At 41.5% G+C, this 23469-nt stretch overlaps 3 protein-coding genes across 6 annotated transcripts; 1 reads left to right on the forward strand and 2 right to left on the reverse strand.

Annotated features, from left to right (window-relative positions):
• The first annotated feature begins 168 nt into the window (after positions 1-168).
• Positions 169-3885, forward strand: slc25a32b (solute carrier family 25 member 32b). Its single transcript, XM_073485268.1, has 7 exons — positions 169-608; positions 906-1056; positions 1169-1254; positions 1970-2124; positions 2588-2701; positions 2898-3043; positions 3153-3885. Exons 1-7 carry the CDS (start codon positions 404-406, stop codon positions 3277-3279), a joined length of 984 nt encoding a protein of 327 aa, XP_073341369.1. The 5' UTR covers positions 169-403; the 3' UTR covers positions 3280-3885.
• A 139-nt stretch (positions 3886-4024) lies between these two features.
• Positions 4025-8939, reverse strand: LOC141012232 (collagen triple helix repeat-containing protein 1-like). 4 transcript variants are annotated; one of them, XM_073485660.1, is made up of 5 exons: positions 8815-8939; positions 7690-7767; positions 5858-6076; positions 5524-5740; positions 4025-4507 (listed from the first exon to the last, which is right to left on the reverse strand). In XM_073485660.1, exons 1-5 carry the CDS (start codon positions 8926-8928, stop codon positions 4365-4367), a joined length of 771 nt encoding a protein of 256 aa, XP_073341761.1. In that variant the 5' UTR covers positions 8929-8939; the 3' UTR covers positions 4025-4364. The 4 variants fall into 4 exon arrangements, with proteins under 4 accessions (XP_073341761.1, XP_073341762.1, XP_073341763.1 ...); XM_073485661.1 differs by having other exon boundaries at positions 8857-8936; XM_073485662.1 differs by lacking the exon at positions 7690-7767.
• Positions 8940-9237: 298 nt separating this feature from the next.
• On the reverse strand, positions 9238-22402 carry fzd6 (frizzled class receptor 6). The gene is made up of 8 exons (XM_073485257.1): positions 22260-22402; positions 20645-21067; positions 14854-15050; positions 14197-14773; positions 13659-14078; positions 12034-12182; positions 11522-11935; positions 9238-11275 (listed from the first exon to the last, which is right to left on the reverse strand). The coding sequence occupies exons 2-8, from the start codon at positions 20828-20830 to the stop codon at positions 11113-11115; spliced, it is 2106 nt and encodes a 701-aa protein (XP_073341358.1). The 5' UTR covers positions 20831-21067; positions 22260-22402; the 3' UTR covers positions 9238-11112.
• Positions 22403-23469: the final 1067 nt, after the last annotated feature.

A 23469-nucleotide genomic window follows, 5' to 3' on the forward strand; every position in this document is an offset into this window, starting at 1 on the left:
ACAAAAATAAAGCCTACCTAAATGATGGGTTCGTAATAACGTACCATTCGTCTAAATTGGTTTTATTTTGAAGGTTAGGACCGGAAGCGCAGCTCTTAATTATGGTAACTTGACGCTCGCTTGATACTAGCAGCAAGGTCGTGCAGAGGCAAGGCTGCTTGACATTTTGGATACGTTACCTCAGCCATGGAGTGCCACGGCGTGCCGAGAACGTGCTTCAGTTCAGACAGAAAATGAGGAGGTTACCAGGAGTTAGTACCGTCGGTATAGCATATTTACATTTTGCAGCATTGTCAATGAACTGTCGCTTGAGTGCTGTAAGTTAAACATTAGCTTCACCTTAACTTACCTCTCGTTGTAAACACAGCTAGCTGACAGGAGCTAGCCAACGTTACCAGTAAACATGAGCTCGGCTCCAAATCACGGTACCGTTAACGTGCCAGAGACAGACCTGTCCAGCAGACCTGGTTCTGCCGTCTCAATAGCCGGACATGTCCAGCAGGTCTTCAGTCATGTAAAGATAGAAAACCTGGTGGCGGGACTCAGTGGAGGTGTGGTGTCAACAGTTGTGCTTCACCCTCTGGATCTGGTCAAAATCAGGTTCGCAGGTACAGTATGACATCATATTTAATCTATTGGTGATTGTCATTGTAATAATGTCATCTGCAATACTACAGTTTCTTACCAGTTAGGAGCTCTATAAAGTATGGACTTGCTGTTTCCTTGTGTGGAAACATATGTTCAGAACTCCATTTAGAAATCTGCTAAATTAATATTGACTTGCTTAACTGCAATAGTCCCGTGCTGCTATGGCTTAATTTAATTCATTTTAGGAATCAATGGTGTTTCATGTTCCGTTCGGCTCTCATGACTTAACAAAGTTCTCTGATGTCATTACAATGTAGTCAGTGATGGATTGGACTTAAGACCTAAGTACAATGGCATATTACACTGTATGAGGAGTGTGTGGCTGCAGGAGGGACTGAAAGGACTCTACCAAGGAGTGACACCCAATGTTTGGGGTGCTGGATCATCTTGGGGTCTCTACTTCTTGTTGTACGTAAGCTATAAACCTGTTGCATTATGTCTGAATCATAATATTTCTCATATTTTGCCCTTCAGAATTAGCTATAATGTGTCATTTTTCCCACGCTGTCTTCCCTTTCAGCTACAATGCAATCAAAGGGTACACAAAGGAGGGTCGTCAAACTGAACTGACCGCCACAGAGCACCTGCTGTCTGCAGCCCAAGCAGGTTAGTTCTGCTGAACACTACTGCCCTGCTGACACACTCCCACGATAAGCACATGGTCAACAGCAACAGCCAGATAGTACTGCCCTGAGCAGGCCTTAGCAGACAGGAGGCAGATACTAATGACCACATGGCTCCTGTTCATTTTTGTCTCATGGGGTCACATGGATCTGCTTCCTGCTGACCAAATGAAGTTAGGGGCTAAAAATTAAGCTTCAGTTTGGTTTTTATTAGGAACGACTGACTAGTACAGGGTGGGAATAACCTTTGCCTCTGAAACACCCTGAACTATTTTATGCATCATTTAGCAATAAGCTGGAAATGTTCCATAACGTGTTTTATTGGGTTGAGATCTTACTAAGTCAACAGTAATGTTTGTTTCAGTGTGACATTTAAATTGTGCTCAAATGGTATTTCGGGATCTGACGTGAGTCAGGAAGCGGCTTTAGACCAGCATGTATTTTTTTAAATGAGGCAATTTGGTTTAATGGATTCATGGCTAGATGAATAAACTAGTTGTCCAGTATTAAATAAATCACCAACTACTTTGATGATTGATTAATTGGTTTAGGGATTTTTAAGAAAAAAAAGGAGAGAAAAAAAATTCTGATTCCTAAAGTCTTCTGAATATTTTCTGGTTTCTTTCCTCGTCTATGACAGTAAACTGATCTTTGCAAATGTTTTCAGCCTGATTCTAATGACATTTGTCCTCACCCAGGGATCTTAACACTTACCATAACCAACCCAATCTGGGTCACCAAGACCCGGCTGGTGCTGCAATACAATGCTGACCCAACCAGTAAGCAGTACAAGGGGATGATGGATGCTCTGGTCAAGATCTACCGCCATGAGGGAGTGGCAGGACTGTACAAGGTTAGTCATCAGTGTGTCATGTAATATAGCAGTACATGGGATATGTATTTTGCCCTCCGACAGGCGAGCTGATTTGTAGATGAATTATTACAACAAAAGTCAACCTTTATTCTAGTTGGCTGAAATTAAGTTTTGCATTGGTTCATGAATCACCACTAGAGGGCATCACCAGCCCTTATAAGCTGTAGTAGAGAACTCATGAAATCCATGATTAATGGTAATAACGTCCAGAATTTTTAAGCTGCATTTTAGCTTCTTATGTGAATTCTTTTATCCTGACAGGATAATTGCTAACAAATAACTCAGAAATCTGATAACAAATGTCTTTTAAATAGGCACAGAACTTCAGATACATTACAGTGTAGTGGACTTTGCTACATATATAATAAAGTATGTTATGGAAATATATGTGTAATATATGTGTCATGAAAGTTTGACTTACAAGTCATATACTTGTCAAAAGGGTTATATTCCTGGTCTGTTTGGCACATCTCACGGAGCACTGCAGTTCATGGCTTATGAAGAACTCAAGAGAGACTACAACAAATACAAGAAAGTGCCTTCAGATGCGAAGCTGGTGAGTCATGAACCCCATGAGCCACAAGCAGTCTGGGAACATGCTCAGACATAAAGCTTGTTACTTTTCATTGTAATAAGACTGAGCCCACAGTTGATAACTAACAAGCACTTGAAGAAGTGACTCATCAGTTTTCCTGCTCTGCTTCGCTCACTTCTCGCTCCCTCTCACTCCATCTGTTTATCTGTGCAAACAGAATGCGTTGGAATATATCACAATGGCGGCATTATCCAAAATATTTGCTGTGGCCACAACATATCCATATCAGGTGGTGCGAGCTCGTCTGCAAGACCAGCACAACAGATACAATGGAGTTATTGATGTCATCAGTCGGACATGGAGGTATGATACTGATCCAGTCACAAAAAGAGCCCAACATTACTTCATAGTCTCAGTTTCTAGATTTGGCTCCATCTTGAGTCATGGTCATTTCTTTCCCCTTTCTCTGCAGGAACGAAGGCCCCATTGGTTTCTACAAAGGCATCATCCCCAACTTGATTCGCGTCACTCCCGCCTGCTGCATCACCTTTGTAGTTTATGAGAATGTGTCTCGCTTCCTTCTGAGACAAAATGAATGAGTCTTAAAAGCATGGCATGGACAGCTGCAAAGACTCTGAGCTCACACTAACACTTTGGTTCGGTCAGAGATACAGAGTGAAAAGCATCAGACTGAAACTGAACACTCAGCACAGTGTGTGAGCTGATGTGAGAAGCATTGATGTACACTGAGAAGTAATGAAAAAGTTGCCAAACTGAGCAATGGACTTCTTTTCTTTTTATATAAACTTTGATGTTTTAGTGAAATGTGATGGTGTTGGACTGACAAACAGTTTGACTTATGGGAGAAAGTATGCTGCTGCACACGCCAAAGGACATGCTGCTGCAAGTCTTTTTTTTTTAAAAAAAAAACCTGATGTCTAAGTCACCATGTCATGCTCGTATCAGAGGTTGATAAATATTTCATCATAGTGCTGTTTACATTTGATGTTTTCTGGTGACTGAAAGGGATAAAGGCTGAAAAACGCAAAGGTAATTATTGACAGTGAATCTTCTCAGGTTTCCAGTTGCATGTATGTGTAATATTAGTGTGCCTCTTTTAAATTATTTCTTTATGTGACCTGACAGCAGCAATGGAGATGATTTTTTTTTTCCCAAAACACACAATACATTTTCATCCATTCAAACTTTTGTTCAGATCTCTTTGTTTCCTGACAACAGATTGTAACTTGCATTGACAGTGTTTGTTATATAAAGTCTATATCTTTTGTGGCTACATTGAACAGTATTTAAAAGCAGCTAAACAAGCAGTCATATAGAGTTCAGTACTTTAAAAAAAGATGACTTTATTAACAGTTATAATGAATATAAACAGGTCACATGATTACATAGTTTAAATATGGTCAGTGTCTTGTCACAATGTCTGTTTAATGGTTGCTGTGTACCACCAGCAGCCAAAGGCAGAGAAGCTACAGTACAAAGTTTATTTTTGGCAGACAGAATGACAAAGTATTCTTGTTTACAGGCCTGTCGACTAGTATAGTATTAAAACAAAACATACAAACATTCAAGTTACCATCAGTGATGCTGTGACCCCTCAGCAAACCATACCTGATCATTTCAGAGAGCCAGATAACATACTGTTACACACTACTCGTCCCTTTTATTATTTAGGCAGTTCCTCAATGATAATTCTGGATACTGAATTCCACCCTGTAGACGCGTCTCCTCTGGGATAGTCGGCGCAGGTCCCCACCCACACGGCCACATCTACCAGCCCTGCTTTCACACCCTCGCACAGGCCTTCAACTAGAGGGAAAGAAGATGAAGACAGGGCAAATGAATCTCAGGGAACACCCAAACTGTCTCCAGAGATGGAAATTGTTAATGGTTTTGTTTTCTGACTCAGAAAAAACTCAAAAGCTAATTGGAGGAGTGCAAGTTTACCACAGCAGTTAAATAACCACTTCAGAGAAGAGGGAAGTAAACCTACGCTTCCAACTCTCATATATGTCCAGTAAATATACAGCTAAAGCCACATAGACTCAAAACTGAGAAACTGCAAGCTTGGCTCTATTTGAAGGTAACAAAAAGTAAGAAAAAAATGGGACCATTAACTTCCTGAAGGCAACCACTGAAAACAGGAAGTTACGGCTTCTGGTTCAGAAATTGTCGAGCACACAGGCTAACCCCCTAGACTTTTTTTTTAATGCACCAAAGAAGATATGACAGGTTAATTAGTAAGATTTAGATTTTGTCAACTTTGCACAGAGCCTGGTTAGTCAGTCTATGTGCTAGGCCAAGCTGACCAGCTGCTGGCTCTAGCTACAGCTCATATCACTTATTCTCGGCAAGAAAGTGAATAAGCATATGTCAGTGCAACTGTTGCTTTATAGGAAAAGTTCACCCAAAAATGACAAAAATCATCAGCTACTCATCATGCCGATGCAAAGTCACTTGAAATTTCATAGTCCACAAAACATTTTTGGAGTTTCACGGCAAAACAGCATAACTGAGTTGAGTTTGAAGAGTGTAAATAACGTCAATTCAAATCAATTTGGGGTCTTAGGGCTTCCGGAGACTGGGGATCACACTGGACAAGCTGTATGGAGCCATTTTCTGTTTTTTCTTTCTGTTTTTTAGGTTTTAAAACAAGTCCGCATTTACTTCAGTTGTTCTGTTTTGCGGTGAAGCAGACTTTACATCTGCATGATGACTGTGTTTTCATTTTTTGAGTTAAGTTTTCCTTTAAACTGCAGCTTTATAAATCACTGGAGAAAACACTGTTGGTTCAGGTTGTTAACTGCCGAGGAGGCGAGTCGTACCTGAGGACGTTCTGTGGATGTTGATGGTTGAGTTGAGCTCAGGACTTCCTTGGTCTAAGTAGATGATGGACTCTATGGGCAGGGGTCCTGTGCACTCTGCTCCATTGAAGGTGAAGTACCACCTCTGACAGCATGCATTCTTACACTTGAGCCTCAGGGAACCACTGAAGAGGACTCTGAGGGCACTGTCTGAGCGCAGCTTGGTGAACGTACAGTCCTGCAACACAGCACAGTGATGTTTTGCCACTTTTCTACATTGTGGTGGTAGTATGTTATTTCTGAGTTTGTAAAATGCACCTACATTCCTCAGAAACATGTCAGTCAAGATACTTACAGCCACTTTACCCAGGTCAATCCCGTAATTCAGAGAGTTCCAGGCACACTGCTTGTAGTTGGGCCTCCAGGGCTCCTCGAAGATCTCATTGATGCACTCGCCTTTCTCACCTTTGAGCCCGTCACGGCCAGGGATGCCTGGTGTCCCTGGGATGCCATTGGTTCCAGGGTTACCCTCCCTGCCAGGGGTGCCTGCCGGCCCCTGCATGCAAGTGCCATACTGTAAAAACAGAGAAGAGACGAATTAAGAGTGGGAGTTGACAATAAAAAAGAAGGCACACAAAAAAAAAACATCTGCTGACTCTATTGTTATCCAACTTCCTGTTTCAGATTCTCTTTATCCTCCCTGGGGGATAAGTCCTTGTTTGGGCTGCATGCAACACAAACACCTGGAAGCTGCCATTCATCCAACCATCACACACAAGATTGCCAGATTAAACCTCATTTACCAGTCACATAAACAAACCCAGTGCCGCCGGGCTGAAATGAGCGCAAAGGCAGATGTGATCCAAACCAAGGCAAAGCAATAGAGCCAGCGCGCCGTGAAGCCATGAAGCAAGTGAGTGACAGATCGTAGGTTAATGGGGAACTGAAGGCTTGGTGACAGCCTAAATTAGTAGGTGTCTCGCCGTACTTCTCTCCGTGTGATTCATTGTCCAGCTGAATCTCCTGCTATGTTTAAACAGATGCTGCATCTTACTCAAGCTGACTCAAGCACACACAGACACACAGAGACGGGGGTGCTTGCCAAAACTGTCCTACCACATACAGAGATAGACACAATTAAGATCCAAGATAGTTTTGCGTAATATGTTCTTCGAAGAGACGCTTTGAGCAGCAGATTACAGTGTGTAGGTCAGCTGTTGAAGCTTTTTATAGCTGCAGTTGGATTTAATTTTGGTTATGTGATGTGAAAGTGTCACACACTCTTTCCTTCAGTCAGGACAGACATAAACTGACACGTAAGAACAGAGTCCTCGCCCTTAAGCAAACACTGATCCCCAAAGGATTTAGGTCTGGGCTGCTGTTGGGTCATTGCTGCCCTTTTGCTCTGCATGCAGCTGTGGAGCAGTTATAGGAGCACGTGGCCAAAAGGCATTAGTCCTCGGCAAGAGAGGAGAACAAAGATCTTTTACTCCAGTTTTAACATCTTGTCTCGACTTGAGTCCCTGAGGTAAAGTCGAAAAATCAATTTCAGACGATGTGAATCTGGAAAATGTGTATATGTAGGGAGAATTACAATAATTTGATGCCAGCTGCTGCGAAACAGATGTTTAAGGGTCTGTTTCTGCCATTAAGTGGCGGCGAGCAACCTGGAGATGTGAGGTCTGACATCATCCCTATAGGAAACTGGGATGAAACCAATAGATTGTGGGCTGGTATGCATGTGCTGTAATAAACCTGGAATAAGTCCTCGAGGAAAAGGGACACAGCGTCCAAGATCCTCGGCTAATAGGTGGCAAAATGTGGAAATGATGCCAATACAGTATGAGTCCGTTGGTTGATATTCAGCGAGGAAATATCTCAGTGTTTTATTAAGGGTTGGACTTTTGGAGACATTTCAAAGCACACTAATGAATGGAACCTCTGTCCACTGTCTGCCATTTCTATTGCAGTGCTGCCTGCCTACTGAATATTAGTAGCACACAGTCCATTACTGTATAACTGAAGCATGAAGGCTGCATTTGCTACAAAGCTGCTGAGGAATCAGTAGTATTTCATGCATTAGTCAATGCTGAAGCAAGGACTGAAGCTCTCTAGCAGCATGCAAAGCTTGGCTTTGAGACTGTTTAAGCATCTTGAGAGGATGCAGAATAAGATTTTTATGATTACCATGCTGTTCAAATAATCAGGTCTTCCTTCTTCAGAACGTCTAGTGCAGTTGGGCTTTTCTGCATCATTTCCAGTGCACTAGACACAGATGGTAACATAAAATGCTATTCATTATACCCTTCTGCTGTGGTCTTGATTGTGGAACATGACTTTGGGGGATAATAGAGAGAAGCTGCTTTAGCCATGTGGTTCTCAGAGTGGGGTACAGACTAGTAGGAGTCCCTGAGGGAGGTCCACAGAGTCCAAGCAAAATAAACACCAGTTTCACTTTCATTTGACTCCCAAGAGATTAAAGACAGAAATGTGTGTCCACTTTGTTCACTCCCCAACTACAGCGTGGAGGGTTATGTAATTCAATACAAAGAGTCTAAGATTGGGGTTGGTGTGAACCCTCTGTGGATTTAGGGATTAAACAGATGAACCCTGCTTCAGGAATTTTAGAGAATATTATTAGTTATAACAAATCAAAAATATCAATCACAGATTCTTTCCCCAAACCAAAGTCACACAATCTTTTTTTAGACTTGTTAAACAGACAAAATAGATAACAAAGAGAGACACAGACAGTATGAGCCAGACCCCAACTTCCTGTTAGGGGATTTCTATGTGTCCACTCAGTGTGCTGGAGAGCAGCCACAACCTGGAATAATAGAGAACCAGCTGACCATACAAAAGCTATAAAACTGCAGTTTCTCATGTGCTGCCAGCTGGGACCAGGTCATTTAGGAGCCTGTTCTGACAAAGTGGTGACCACACTCTCACTGCACTGTAAGCCTACATATGGATCATGGGTGAATCAGCATATTACTTGTTGGGAAGTCGGTCATTTAAAAAAAAAAAAAAAAAAAACTTCTGACAAACGGCAATGCATTCCGCCAGAAAAAGTAATCCCAGGATAGAATTTTACGCAGATTACATGCACATGTTAATAGAGATGCGTTAAAAATACAACAAAGCGCTTTAAGTGGCTGTATAGTCATTTAAGTGCATACACATTGTCATTTTTTTTGTTATGAGAACCATCAACATCTCTTCTAAACGATCTCTTCTCCTGTGATGCCACATAGCTACTTTTGTAAAAAGATCATAGCGGCCACAAAGTCATCTCCGCTGACTCTCTCTTACCTTCTCAGCGTCAGGATCCTTTCGGTATCCTCTATTTCTCACCTTTTCCACGCCATAGAGAGGCAAAGCCAAGCAGACAAGAAGCAGCAGGCGGCCAACAAGAGGAGACATCATGCAGAAAGACAACTGCGTGCTTCCTCTGAGAGTCTGAGGCGACAGTTTAACTCCATCCAACTCCAGCAGGGCTTTTAGTCCCGAGGAGGGCAGGACGAGAGAGCAGGAGCCAGTCAACGTGCAGGAAACGTACTCCAAGAAAAAAGGGAAAAAAAGCCTCAGAGCATCCCTGTGGTGTGCATGTGTGCAGCTGTGATCCCGCCTGACTGTGTGAAGTATCTACTGGTCATATATCGACAGTTTCTCAGTCTGCTTGTGTGAGAATAAATTAGTGGTGTTAAAACCTATACTAAAACACAGACTCAAAAATTATTTCATTATATTTTATTAAAATTAAATTGGATTGATACAAAATTCAACTGGCAATATAGGCTACATAAAAAAAACAGTACAAAAAAAGTTTACAAAAGTTGTATAGAGCATTTCATAGACTACACCAAGTCTAGATACATTATGAGAAAGACCCCGCTCCACATGCCAGAGTAAGAACATACATGTATGTACACAACGATTCCCTTTTAATTAGTGTTATTGGAATTGTCCTGACTCCCAAATATAAAAGGTAAAGACATGTAAAGGTGCAATATGTAAGAATTGGTCACCTGTCAAATTCATGCGCCAAACAAATAGGGGGCAGCTTTACTGCTAACAGCAGCTGCCAACTATAGCTGATGTTAGGAAGCTTAGTTATCTGTACAGCTATATTACTACCAGACTGTCACCTCTTGAGGCACAAAGTGGTAAGAGGCTAACTGGTTAGCATGCTAACCTCAACATATATCTATCTAACCCAATACATAGATGTCTTTGACATGATGCCAACACTGTTATTTCTTCATATACTGTTTGTGAATTTTTTTTGTTTTAAACTAAAATTCTTACATATTGCACCTTTAAGGGAATAATCTATCCCTTACACAGCAAATAAGACAGTCCAGCAAGACAGATTCTCAAATAAACCACAGGCGTTGATCTGGAAGTACTAAAAAGAAATATATGGCCCAGGCCAAGAGCCATATGTTATAAATAAGCCCTGAACAAAGCCACACATTCTCTTTTTGTGTTTGTGTATGACTATTCATACTTAATAATTAGTTGTTTGTGCTTCTACTGACACATAGTGCAAAGCTGGTTTGATTTGTTTCCTCAATTCATCCAAGATCACATGAATTTATACCTACAGCAAGATCACAGATAGACATCACACATGCAAACCATCTGTAGGTTCTTTGAACTTCTTTTAAGATATGGAACTACTCAAAGGAAGGTACATTCTTGTAGAAAACTATAAAGCTATACTTTATCCAGATACACAGGACACTTCTTTGAAGACATCTCTGCACATTAAGTGTTTGGACAACAGAAACAAGAGAAAGTAAAACTTTGTCAAATAAAATTCACAATTACGATACAGTCTAAAAATTAACTATATCAAGTTTAAGAGTGTGCCTTTTTTTCAACGGAGCAGTAAAGTAGCATACTGTGTGTATTACAAGATGAGGTTTGAAGACAAACCATCATTCCAGGAAAAACAATAAGACATTCAAAAAACAGTCAACCACAGGAAGACTCTCCTTACTTTGAATGTTTGGCAACATCATGACCTTTCTTAACATAACACTCAGTGTAGCGACTAGTCCAGTGAAAGACTTCATTTCTAAAAAATAGAATGTTTACATAAATATTGAATTTGTTTACTAGTATGCATTTTATGCCATGGAGCTAACAAGCTACACAACAGTAGACCTAAAGTTTTTAATGCATGCTATAAAAATTAAATGACCATTGGTAGATGTATAGGTGGAAAACAGCAGCTGATTCAGCAGCAGAACATTCAGATATACACTAAATGGTCAGAAGCCAAGTAAAGCTCAAAGACACAGCTGTCACTAAACTGAACAATCCAGCACCTTCAGGCTCTCTGCTGAAACCAACAGATTCTGAACATACTGCGTTTGAAACATTCATGGACTATAATGTAACCAATACAATCATAATGTGATGATGAAGCTTATATGAAGTATAATACAAATGGGTTCTATGGTTTGAAACAGATACATGGACAAGTGGTTTCAAGGATTGATGGATGGATGGATGGATGGATGGATGGATGGATGGATGGATGGATGGATGGATGGATGGATGGATGGATGGATGCACAGATAAATTGGTGGGTCAGATTTCTCAGCAGGTGCTGTCCTTTGTGTCCTTGCTCTCCTCAGGCACCCGGGGACCCAGCTGGTGGGCGGAGCCCTGGATGCTGCTGCTGTGTGATAGGTTTAAAGCTGGATGCTGCAGTCCACTGGGGAGCTGCCTGACATCTGACAGCTCGCTCCTCGGAGTCATCCTAAACCAACCAGGACGCAGACCATTGATGATTATTAACTGACAAAAACGGCTAACAGCTGCTAACAAAAACAACCAAGTACAAAGCTTCTTAAACAGAGCTGGGATACAACAGAAGTGTCTATCATATCAACAAGAATAATACTGCTTGTAGTCAAAGTGTTACATTGACATTTGCTTGTCAGAAACATAAACGATGAAACATTTAACAATTCTAGCTGGGGTATTTCACCTCTGTCTCACTTACCTCCCATCTGGGACTCTGTGCATGCTCCCTGAGCGGCTGCTGACCTTACTGGAGCTCCCACCTTTGCTCCGTCTCTCTCCTCCCTCTCTCTCCCTCTCCCTCTCCCTCTCCCCTCTCCTGGAGCTTCGGCTGGAGGTGCCTCTATCCAGGTGCTCCCTGACTGAGGCCTCAGACATAGATCCATGCAAATGGGGCTCGTGATTGCCCAGCGCAGAGATTCCTTGATTGGTTATGGTGGCGGTAGTGGAGGCGTTGGATGTTGCAGCGCCTGTGCTCGTGCCCATGGACTTGGAGATGACTTTGAGCTTGTGGGAGCTCGGTTTGTAGTGCTTCTTCTTGTGCTGGACGCGGCTGTTGTGCTTGAGGAAGAACTCGCAGGACTCCTGCAGTACCCGGCGACTCTCACTGATTGGACTGTTGGTCAGAGAACAGGAGAGCACAGTAACACTACATATTTACTTCTCATGGAAACTGAATTTGAAAATGTAATAGGACTGGAGATATGGTCTCACTCTCTCTTGCGGGTCCTGTTGAAGAAGTAGGCCCACTCAGAGCACGTCTTTTTGCTGCTGACCCAGAACACTGCAGATATTCCCACCACTAACGTCATTAAGTATTTCACCAGAAACAGGGAGAGATCAGGCCGGTCGAGCTCTGTCATCTGAAACAAGCAGACAAAACACAAACCATTCAAGAATCCCTGTGATTGTGTGTGTGTAAACTAATTAAGCACATTTCTGACTTAAGACAAAATCAAGCTTTTGAACTTTTCACTTCAGATACAGACATTTAACAAATGACTGAGGTAGTGTTTTTTCTTTTACATTGTCCTTTTTGCTTTGAATTTCCATGATCATTTTCACACTGTACAACAGCACACAATAGCTTATGTACAGCACTACACATTATATTTTTGGAGCAAAAGTTTATACTGTAAATGGACAACCATTTTAAAACTGAAGTATATAATAATGCACTACAATGATATATAGATATACAATATAATACAACTGGAGACCATCTTACAATGGGATCACACCAGCTGCGACACCCATTCCAACCCATAACAACCCAGTGACAGTAGTGCAGAATTGTCAGTAGTCATCACTACATTATAACATGAGTACTCAGTACTCATGGGTAAGACCACGGCCGTTTTCGAACTCTGCATGGTTGCCCCCAGGCAGACAGACAGACAGGCAGACAGACAGATGGACGGACATATAAAAATCTGACAAAATAATCTGAATCTCTCCTGTGTCTCCAGGACCACATTTTGCCATGATGACATACAGAGACTCACTGCTGAAGATGTTGCGGCTGGTAATAATATATTGCTGTTGGAGACAGTTATTCCTCTATACTGGTTAGCCTGTACTTGACCTGTTTTAGCTCTGTAAGCTGCCTTCAGAAAAAAATTTCATAGAAAGTAACACAGACTAACAGGCCTCTTTTAAAACATCTACTTAAATATTTATATTTAGTTGCACTACATTTCACCCTGGACATTGCACTTCTCTTTTACACACATGAAGCGGACCATTTAGGAACAGGAGTCTGGACTGTTATATAATTCTGAAAACAATCAGGTGTGTGTTGCTCAGGAAATTGTGCTTTTTGATTTAGAGACATTTTTTGTAATGGATATTTATGGTAAAAAGACTTTCTAGGTCAGATAGTGCTTACAAAGACTGTTTTAATGTGTTTCCATATTTCAGCCTAATACTGTAAAGATCATAATACATTTTTCAAGTGACATTTTTGGTGTTGTTTAAAGACAAACCGTCACATTGTGTTATATTATGTCATCGCAATGCACCTAGAGCTTAATTGTTTGACTTTTGTTGACTGAGCTAAATTATTTTACAAATTGTAAATTTTAAGCCTTTCTGAGCCCTTCTTAGTAATTTGCAAGATTAGATTAGACTTTGCCCTTTTTCACACGCAACCACACACTAACAGTAGCTTCTGGCTTGCTTTTAGTCAGCCATAAAAAGACACAGATCTTCAGTCAACAGCATCAACCAAGTAAGTGAACAACACAACTAACAGGTTAGAAAGCCTTTTCTAATGTGTCCTTTGGCCTTTACTAATTTGGAGCCATTACACCTTCAGCGAATGAATAATCCACAGCTACCTTGTAGGAGCAGGGGATGCTGTACTCCTGACAGCGGTCGTTGATCCAGGTGTTCTCCCAGGTGCTGCGGTGACTTTGTTCGTAGGTGTAGCAGGCTAACAGGGTGACCAGTGGCACCAAGTAGAGGCAGCTGAACACACCGATGCGGATCATAAACTTCTTCAGCTTCTCCTGGTTGCGTTCATCGTGTTGAATGACCTGCCGGACGTTGTTGAGGGAAACGATGCCCGCCAGGATGAGGAAGAGGCCGACTATGACACCCACACACAAAGGAGCCAGAACAAAGTAGCGCAGGGCGTCCAGGTCGTAGAGCCCCACGAAGCAAACGCCGCTGATGTTGTCTCCTTCAACCTTGTTCAGAGCCAGCAGCATGACAGTTAATGCCCCAGGGATCCCCCAGGCCACAGAGTGGAACCACACCTAAAAACAGCAGAAATAGTGATCAATATTTTCACTTGCTCATTTTATGTTTATATTTCTTTGCTGTATTATCCTGCCATTTGCTACTGCCAAAGACCACACATTCTTAAAAACATACCGCTTTTTTCTCTATAGCCTCACAGCTCCACTTGGGTCCAGCTGCCAGGAACCAGGTGATGGTGAGTATGACCCACCAGACGATACCAGCAATGGAGAAGAAGTAGAGCAGCATAAAAAGCAGAGTGCAGCCTTTGCTCTGAGAGCCCAGCACCACTGTATCCACACCGGCAGGATGAGACGCTTTGGTACAGGCCGCATTGTTCCCCAGCAGGAAACCAATAAAGTATATGAGCGAGACAAAGCTGTAGCACACAGCGTAGAAAATTATGGGACGCTCAGGGTAACGGAAACGCTTGACATCAATGAGGAAAGTGAGGAAGGTGAAGAGCGTGGCACCCAAGCAGATGATGGAGCACACGCCGACAAAGCTCTTAGCAAATTCAATGTCATGGGGTTTGAAGTACATGTTGGAGCAAGGTGGAGCACAGTCCTGGGCGCCCAGGAAGGATGATCCATGACCCGGCTTGGTCTTAAGCTGCAGTGGGCACCAGAAGCCAAGGTCCCTCTTTGCCGATGATGCACTCATTGGGGTGGTGGCAGGTGCTGACACATCAACCAGGCTACATGACTCCAATCTGGTGGGGGAAAAACAAATCTGTGAATGGATTGGTCAAGAACCAATGATGTTGCTCCTCTGAAATTGTGGTTTTCTTACTTATCACACTGTAGCTCAGGAGGCCAGGTGATCCCAAAGATTCGTATATTCTCCTCGCAGTCAGACTGAACGGTCTCGCACTCCTCTCTGCATGGACGGATCACCTTGTCCTCCTCACTGCATGCTGGGATAAAGGCTTGACATAGGAAGTGGTGGACATCTGGAGAGCAGCGCAGGTTTGCCAGGGGCATGAATGGCTGGAGATGCAGAGAAAATATATTTTTCACTTCACATTTATCTGAAAAAACACGACCTTGCTCAGCGTGGTCTGACGGGGTCTGTTCAAAATATTCAATATAAGCTTCACCCCTGAAAACATTTGATCATTTCAGGCAGACAGTAGTAGCTGGTAAGATCATGAAAAATACCTTTGAAGATGCAACCTACTGTGGGAAAACAGACGAAAACAGACAAAAACATTTTTTTTAAAAGTGCTGAGGTCATAAATGAGAATAAGGAGTTGCAATATGATCAACACAGGGGTAGAGTTGCCAAAAAGTGTATATACTACGTGATATAAGATTTATAACTTTAGACATTACCAAATTTGTGCTTCTTCTTGTGAAAAACTGGATCATTCTGTCTCTTGAAGGGCAACTTTGGTATTTTTCAACCTGGACATTACTTTCCCATGTTTTTGTGTTTAAGTGACAAATGGGGCCAGCAATCTTAGAAATTGGTCCAGTATTAAAAGAGACCGCAACAAATATGAAACAGGCAGCAATGGGCAATTCCCTTGCATTTTAATTGCACACTGTCAAAGTCCACAAAAGTGCTTGTTTTTGAAACTGGCCTCTGATTGTTATTCTAGGTGTTTGACAACATTATGGAAAGGATCCCTACTGACATAAACCTTTTTGTAGATCCCTTTTATTTAAACAGAAACAGACACTCAGCGTGAAAATATCAGGAGTGGAGTGAGAAAGAGGGTGGTCGTCAGAGAAGCAGCGTGTAGAGACAGATATTTTCACATCTAACATGGTGAATTAAGGGTTTATTTGACTAAACCAGAGTTGGTGATTTTTTAACAGTGGAAAAATGAACCAAGACCGTTTTGGCAAATTAGTTTCCGCAGATGGAGTCTGGTGGTTTTGGCAAGCAGCCGTTTCTGGTTAAACAAAAAGGATCTTACTCTTTAACAAAAAGGTCTATGTCTGTAGGGATCCCTTCCATAATGTTGTTGGACAATAACAATATGAGCCTGTCAGTGGCAAAAAGAAGCACATCAAATGGCTGTACTTTGAAGGTGTATGATTGCCCACAGGGATTACTTTGCAGAGAGTTCCCTGGCTGCTGGCTGCAGCAGCCTCATTAATACTGAAACAATTCCAGAAATTGTACTCCACATTAGTCACTTAGACACAAAAACATGGGAAAACAGGGTTGATGTTGAAAAATACTGAAGTTATCCTATAAGGCCCAACAGGATAAAACAAGAGGAACAAATCTGACTATGGTTGACTTGGTTGTAATAACCCACAAACATATAGAAGTGATGATGATCGGTATCAAATTGACTTGACTTCATTTTAAGGGGTCACAAATGAAAAAAGCCAGGAACCACTGCTCTACATTAAGTATTTACTGTATTTTGTTGATCTGCAGTTATCTATAGCGCCACACAAAGGGGCCCATTCACTGGCTGGGAACCATATCCTTCCATTTCAACACACTGGTCAAGAGCTCGAGAACTGAGACGTGGGGGGTGTGGTATAGGTGGCAGGAAATGAGTGCACGGACGTTTGGAAACACACAACGACAGGCCAGGAACGCTGGAATGCACAGAGATGTTGATAGGTTAGGCTGCTGATGAGCTGCGGTATTAGTGTGTCTACAGCACAATCTGTGTGGATTTATCAGTGGCAACCAGCTTATACTGGAGACAACTTCATGCCAGTTAAACAGGTCTAGATCATGTCTATGCTGATGTTTCTTAATCCTTGGATTTTGAGTTAGTGTATACTTTTGAGACTAGCAGAGGTTCCTTTATTATTGCCTCTAAGCCACTTCCATCACCCAGAATACATTGCTCACTTACAACTGCACTAAACCATGTGGACATTTAGAGTTTTGTGTTTGAACCTCATCTACCATTATCAGACCAACATGCACGGACAGACTTCAGTCTATAATGCTAATATTTGTACACAAAACACACACATACACTTCAACACAGTCTACTATTCAATGTTTCCTCTCCTCTTTTTTTTTCTGAAATCCAGTCTGGCAGCAGGCCCACGTCTGTGGGGTCGGGGCTTGCCCCCTCTGACAGTAAGCGTCCTTGTTTCTCTAATGTGGAGGTCCTGGACTCCGTCTCAATGAGCTGCCCATTGCTCAACAATCTGACCTTTATTTGCTTTATAACAGAGTTACTGTAAAAACTGCCCTCATTTCTGAAACCTTTAGCCAGGATCAGCGGTACAAGTCGGGCTGACTTGGTCTTAAAGGCAAAATCCTCTGCAGAGAATTTCAGAGCAAAGTACTTTGAGGATTAAATGAGTCGAAAAATGGCTAGAAAATCACTTTTCAAACTTTCGCTTGAACTTTTAAGACCCTTGAGTGTTCCCTGTCTGTTTCAGTACGTCAATTAGTCTTTCCATTCTCTTTGTATTCTAACGATTCAGACTTTTCTATTTCAAAAGCTGCCAAACATGGGTGGAATCTGGGACCAAGGGCAGAAAAAGGTTATCCCTCCTCCGGAAAATCCTACTGATAGGCTGGACTGAGCCCATACAGAAGACTTCCTGATTACAGCGTCAGGGCTTTGTCATAAATCACTGCACACTTTCAAAGAGAGCCATGTATAGTATGTAATGTTGAATGTAGGCCAGAGAGTGTAAGCCTGTCACCTGGGAGACAGGACCTTGGAGGTAAGACTGTGTACAGGGGGGAAATGAGTGAGTGATTAACAGAGAGAGAATAGTCATTGTGGTATGCAGGCTGGGCTTTGTGTGAGGCTGGGTGTGTCCCTCCCCTTCCTCCAGAAATCAAAGGCCCCTCACAACAAAGTCGATGAAGTTGCCCGTGGCCAGGTTCGCTGTGAAATAAAAAGCCAGTACGTGCTACCTTTGCCAGATGATACACAAAAGACTCCTTCAACAGATCACTGTTCATGCTCGTCACTCTGACACCAAATGTGTGTAACCCAAACCCTGGCCCTCAGGAATGCCAGGACACAGGATGCAACAACTACACAAACTGAGTTTACTGCTGAGGAGGGCCACAAGACAACAGTTGGTCTGTTAGCATGGTAGGGAAAGCCAGGGAGTTTTGTGTGAGGAAATATAAATTAAAAATAATGTTACTGCAGCTCTTGGGCATAATTTTCCACTTTTTTGAGGAGCTTAAAAATGTTTTTGACATATTTGTGGAAACAGCATCTTAACTACCCACAGCAGCTGCTGACACCTCAGTGCCGGCATTGTTAGGAGACATGTTATTGACTTTCATAGTGCACACTGGAGCGCGTCATAGCCTACGACAACCACAGATAGCACTGGTTGTGTAACATTAAAAATTTAAGGCATCTGTCCCGTATAGCATTTAACAGTTAGGAGGAGTTTCCTGTTTGTAGTCTGCTTAGCGGATAATCAGCTTACTGACTAGCAAGCTAAGTTAACTAGCGTTAATCTTGGTTCATGTCATTTTGACATCTGCTGAGTGACTATTGTCATGCATCATACAATGGAAATTGTTTAGCTACTCTTTGCTAACACATTAGTGTTTGTTTTTTGAAAACACTAATGTTGGGGCACTATCACAACAGAGAAGTGAAATTAAACTTAGCATTTGTGATTACAAACAAAAGAAACACAAAGGAGATTCAGCATATGCTATTTCTTAGCAAAAATGGATTTTAATCCCACTTTCACCTTCAGAACAAAATTAAACGCATCTGCTCAATAAACAGACTAATGGACCAAATTTACATATTTGCATCTCTTCACCTCACTTTGATAGAAAGCTTCAGTGGCTGGACCTCACATGGTTCTTAGTTATGAATAAGAGTATTTTTCAAGAAGTTCTCCCTGCTGATGTGCAAAACTGCCTCACATGAATAAAAATGAAGCTATCGCTAAAAAAGTGTCGCCTCAAACAAATGGTGTCTTCATTTTAGGGATAATCCTGTTGATACTACTGTAAGACAACTGCAGAGAAAAAAAATGTACAGTGTGCTAAACAACTCTCAGACCTCAGTGCATGTTGCATACATTCCACTCCCTAGTATAGTAGCAGGTTTCAGTAAAGAAAAATGTTTTTTCTTAATCTACTTTTCTTTTTTTAAAGAACCTTGATGTGTAGTTCCAGTAGAAAGATATTCCTTTTTGTCCACTGATTCCCCATTACTTTTCAATGTGGCAATTATGTTCTCTGGGTTTTACATCGATTTTTTTGAGAATTCAAAATAAGTGACAGATCCAGAGTTGTCACATGCACACTAATACAATTCAACACTTTATTCACTAAATAATGTTCTATACCAATCAGGCATGATCTGTGGATGAACTGGGGCTGGTAAATTGTGTTTGCCTGTTGATGACCATTACAAAATGGTAATTATGGTTCACTCAATATGCGCCTCTGAAGGCTGACAGGCACAGACATTTATAGACTGAAGCCAGTAACAGCACTAATAATGGAACTAATCCTAGCAATTATTTTGAGATGATATTCATTATCTTTAAATGTGACTTGAATTGTAATTTTTATTTACAAGCAGAGGAAGCTTTCTTATCACAGGCCAATATAATTACAGCTCTCTATGGAAACCAAGACTAATGGGATTCTTTAAGGTGGGTCAGCAGCTGTGAACCCCATTAACCAACTCAGTCACCAGAATAAATGCTGCCAATGTATGTTTCTGCAAACCACTATGATATGTTAAAACTTAACATTTCTTGATGCTGCAACTTTATGTTTCTTTCTGTTCAATTTCAATTTTATCTTGTGACAAAGCTCTGGTCTAGGCACAAAAAACACCCGGTCAGGGTTAGGAAAAGATGATCATCATCATGTTTTTGCTTAAAATACCTGGTTTTGTCACCACAAACATGGAAATTGTCCTGAAATTACATCTCATTTAAAATATAACTTGGAACAGTGGTCTCTGGCTTTGCAGCCATCTCCGTGACACCACCCCCTCCACCTCATGACGTGAAAGTCAGCTCGTATACATGTAATGAACATGATATAAATTGTAGAAATGTCATTATGATACATGTAACACGTGCAAATTTGAACATACTTTTGGTTTGCAGAAACAAGACATGCCATCATTTTATTTTGGAAACTGTAGTGCCCTTAATATAAAGTTTTTTTCCCCATCCTGTACATGTACCCTGTGTAAGTGTGTTCCAGTTCATCATTGAAGCTCAAAACACATTCTTTTGGAAACCCGGGCAGCTCCACTAGAATTTAAAATAGAGTTATGTGGGTTTGAACCTTGCTTTATGTTTAGCCAAATAGTGTTCCCATCCACAGCATGGGTTTGCATCGACCCACCCAATACCACAATAAACACCAATACCACAACTTTAAAAGAAATGAAGAAATCTGTGTTACAAACGGTGCCTTTGAATAATGAACTGATTCAGAAAACTGAACCATAAGTAAATAAAATAAGTGTAAATCATAAAATGTAACTTACAGTTTGATAAATCTGTTTTTTAGGCAAAAATGAAAACACTGCATTGGCAATCCAAAAGACTTATTAGCTACTGTCCAAGAAGACCAATATTGGTAAAAATCAGTGTATCAACAAATATATATATGTCATGTTATGAGGACTCACCTCCATATTACTAGCTGCAATATCCTGGTCGTAGTGCTCCATCATGTTGGGAAAAAAGGTCATGTTGTAGGGCATCCCCAAGCACCGATGCACTTTGATGGGCTCGCAGGTAAATAGACTGTGGGCACTGCAGCTTCCCATCCATATCAGAGCCAGGCACACCCACAGTGGTCCTGGCAGCAGCATTGTGGAAGCTGATTGGGGGTGAGTGTGTGTTTTTTGTCTCAACTAGAACAGGTTTTCTTTTTGGCTCAGTGTGAGGATATCTTGGCCCAGACGTTGAATTCTCCCGGCTCACACCATTATCCACATTTCACTTCTCCTGGGGTCATCTCAGTGGAGCCGATGGGCATTGCAGCAGGTCAGACTTTCCCATCATTGGTCAGCATGTGCCTCGGTGTCACAGATAGGAATCCGACATCCCTGGAAAGGAAGCATTTATACGGGAAATGGGTTTATATGTTCAGCTTCACAACCAAACATTTCATGACAATCTGTCTTCATTATCCCCAGCTGAGAAGATTTTAGCAGGTGGTTATTATTGAATTTACTACAGATCTCTAGAACAGGAACAGACTGAAGCCCTAACATCAAAGCAGTCTATCTCATGCTATCACCTAGAATCAAATTACATTAATCAAATTAAAATTAATTAAGTATTTAGGTCCATCCAGTTTGAGAAGCACTGTTTAGAGACACATCAGTGCAATGGAATTAAGCGACCAAAATCTAGTCCGTTCCCGTGCAGACTTGAGGAGCATGCAGTTACACAGGGTGGGGGATGTTAAAGATCCAGGCTCATTCAGTAGAATGAGTCTGAGCTTGTTGATGCACATAAAACTTCACATTTAATTGTCAGAGCTTCACAAGAACCTTGAACGCCTAACAGAATGTAATACTTCCCCTGTGAACACAAAAGCAAAGTATCAGTTTAGGTTTTCAGAGGGGCTTACAAAGGGCTATTTTTTTTTATATCAGTCCTGATGAAGTGTACTAACACATGCACATGTGTCTTATTACAAGTAGTTATTTTAAGTTTTTTATAATAAAGTTCTTTTGAGTGTAAAGAAATGGGTTGTTTATATGGGTGCTTGGTTTCCTGATGATTATCATGTGCTGGTACTACCACTCGTGGTAAGAGTTTACTTAATATTACCACAGCACTGATTATATGTAAAGTCACCACCTCCAACAAGCTTCATAGTGAACATCACCAGCCCTTAAGTTCTAACGGGGGGAAAGCATTTTGGTTAGTCATTAGCATACACTTTTGAGTTAGCATATTAGCAATGATTAAACAATGAAAGTTAGCAACGTAAATATTGTTACACGTACCACCAACAACACCACGCCAATGTAAAAAGCGTGAACAAGTTAGTAAAAAAACATATTAACAAGTTACTTTAGCTTAGACCCGAAGCCAAGTACTTGAAAGAGTATTCCAGTCTATCGACAGGAAAGACGTTTTCCCGTAAATTAGACGCCAATTGTGGGGAGAGAGTACAGTAAACATCCCTGCCTCGGTCGCTGCCATGGGACGGGGGCCCGAAACAACTTCGGTAAGTTACAAGAAACTTTACTAAGAGGTTAAAAAAAAAGAAACACAAACACTTACCCCCAACTACCCCGGAGTCCATGTAACAGCTGTCTACATGGATACTCGTCGGAGCAATCCTGTGGGGAATTTGGTAGCGTGTTTCCTGCGACAAGCTGCGGCACAGCTCTCCGTCTTCCCTTGTCTGGCTGCTGTGGAGTGAGGCTGCCTTCACGTACAGTTGGAGAGGTCAAGATTTTCTTATTACCCGATGTGAACACTTAATAGATACGTTGCTTTAATGTAAAATAATATTTATAAAACCAATTTCTTGAAGTAAAAGATGTATGTCACTTATAGTTTTGAAAGTTGAAACGGTGCTAAGTTCTCAGAAGTGTGGTAGAAACATTAAATATCTCAATGCAAGGGTGCACTTGAATGCGTCAACAGCGGCAGAAACTGGGGTTTGACGGGGAGCACTTGAACGCACCATCCCTGCAGATGAGTGATGGGACAGTCCCAGACCAGAGATGTCAGGAACACTGCAGGGAGTTGTTTACGAAAGTCACCTTGTCTATTAATCCAGACAATATTTGCTTTTTTTTTTAAACATCCATATCAACAGGAGGTTCTGTCGCTTATTCATGAAAAGATGAAGAAAAAGTGGGTAACGATGTGGTGTACTATAGTTTTACCTCATAACGCTTAATGGAAATCACAAATGTATCAATTTAGCCAGGGAATGACTAAAACCCAGCCTTCAGGTGATACTCAACAGATATAAAAACATTAGTATACAGCTAATAAAATACAGCCACAGAATAGTCTATATGAAAATAGAAATATTATTAGAAATTTAGCCTTTGCATACTACTCACTGGTTAAATGTCTATAATAAAGGATAATAACTCCTATAATGACTTACAGCGCCAGTGTTGTACTCAGTTGTGATGTAAATATGGTCTGTTTGGGTTCAATAGTCAGTCCTTGGTGGAGTAGTATGGTGTTAAATGACAGTAACATTAAACAACAAACAATACCCAATTTTTCTGTACACCCCTTAGAAATCCTCTGAGGACCCCTGGTGTCCCTGCAGGCCCTCATCTCACTGTACATATAGTAAACATAGTGTGCCGTGCCCCAATTATCCACCTGGGGGCGCTGTATCCCCTCTCAGTCCACATTCATGTGACCGCCGTGGAGAGGCGGGGTTATAATGTAACAATTTAGGTGCTACAGTGGAACCAACAAAGTGTCCGTGAGAACTGAGCGCATCTGCTCGCCGCAGCGC

This window comes from Pagrus major, chromosome 17, assembly GCF_040436345.1.
Source record: "Pagrus major chromosome 17, Pma_NU_1.0".
In the NCBI taxonomy this organism is placed as follows: Eukaryota; Metazoa; Chordata; class Actinopteri; order Spariformes; family Sparidae; genus Pagrus; species Pagrus major.

Bases quoted from the DNA above. Each gene is read 5' to 3' on its own strand.
- LOC141012232 (XM_073485660.1), bottom strand. From the start codon at position 8,928: ATGATGTCTCCTCTTGTTGGCCGCCTGCTGCTTCTTGTCTGCTTGGCT. The intron at 7,768-8,814 runs GTAAGAGAGAGT...ATCTGTGTCTAG, and splicing joins AGGATCCTGACGCTGAGAAG to TGCACTGGAAATGATGCAGA. The intron at 4,508-5,523 runs GTACGACTCGCC...CTTTCCCTCTAG, and splicing joins CATCCACAGAACGTCCTCAG to TTGAAGGCCTGTGCGAGGGT.
- fzd6 (XM_073485257.1), bottom strand. From the start codon at position 20,830: ATGCTGCTGCCAGGACCACTGTGGGTGTGCCTGGCTCTGATATGGATG. The intron at 15,051-20,644 runs GTGAGTCCTCAT...CTGCATCTCCAG, and splicing joins TTGCAGCTAGTAATATGGAG to CCATTCATGCCCCTGGCAAA. The intron at 12,183-13,658 runs GTAGCTGTGGAT...TGCTTGTTTCAG, and splicing joins GCATCCCCTGCTCCTACAAG to ATGACAGAGCTCGACCGGCC.
- slc25a32b (XM_073485268.1), top strand. From the start codon at position 404: ATGAGCTCGGCTCCAAATCACGGTACCGTTAACGTGCCAGAGACAGAC. The intron at 1,255-1,969 runs GTTAGTTCTGCT...GTCCTCACCCAG, and splicing joins GCTGTCTGCAGCCCAAGCAG to GGATCTTAACACTTACCATA. The intron at 2,702-2,897 runs GTGAGTCATGAA...CTGTGCAAACAG, and splicing joins TGCCTTCAGATGCGAAGCTG to AATGCGTTGGAATATATCAC.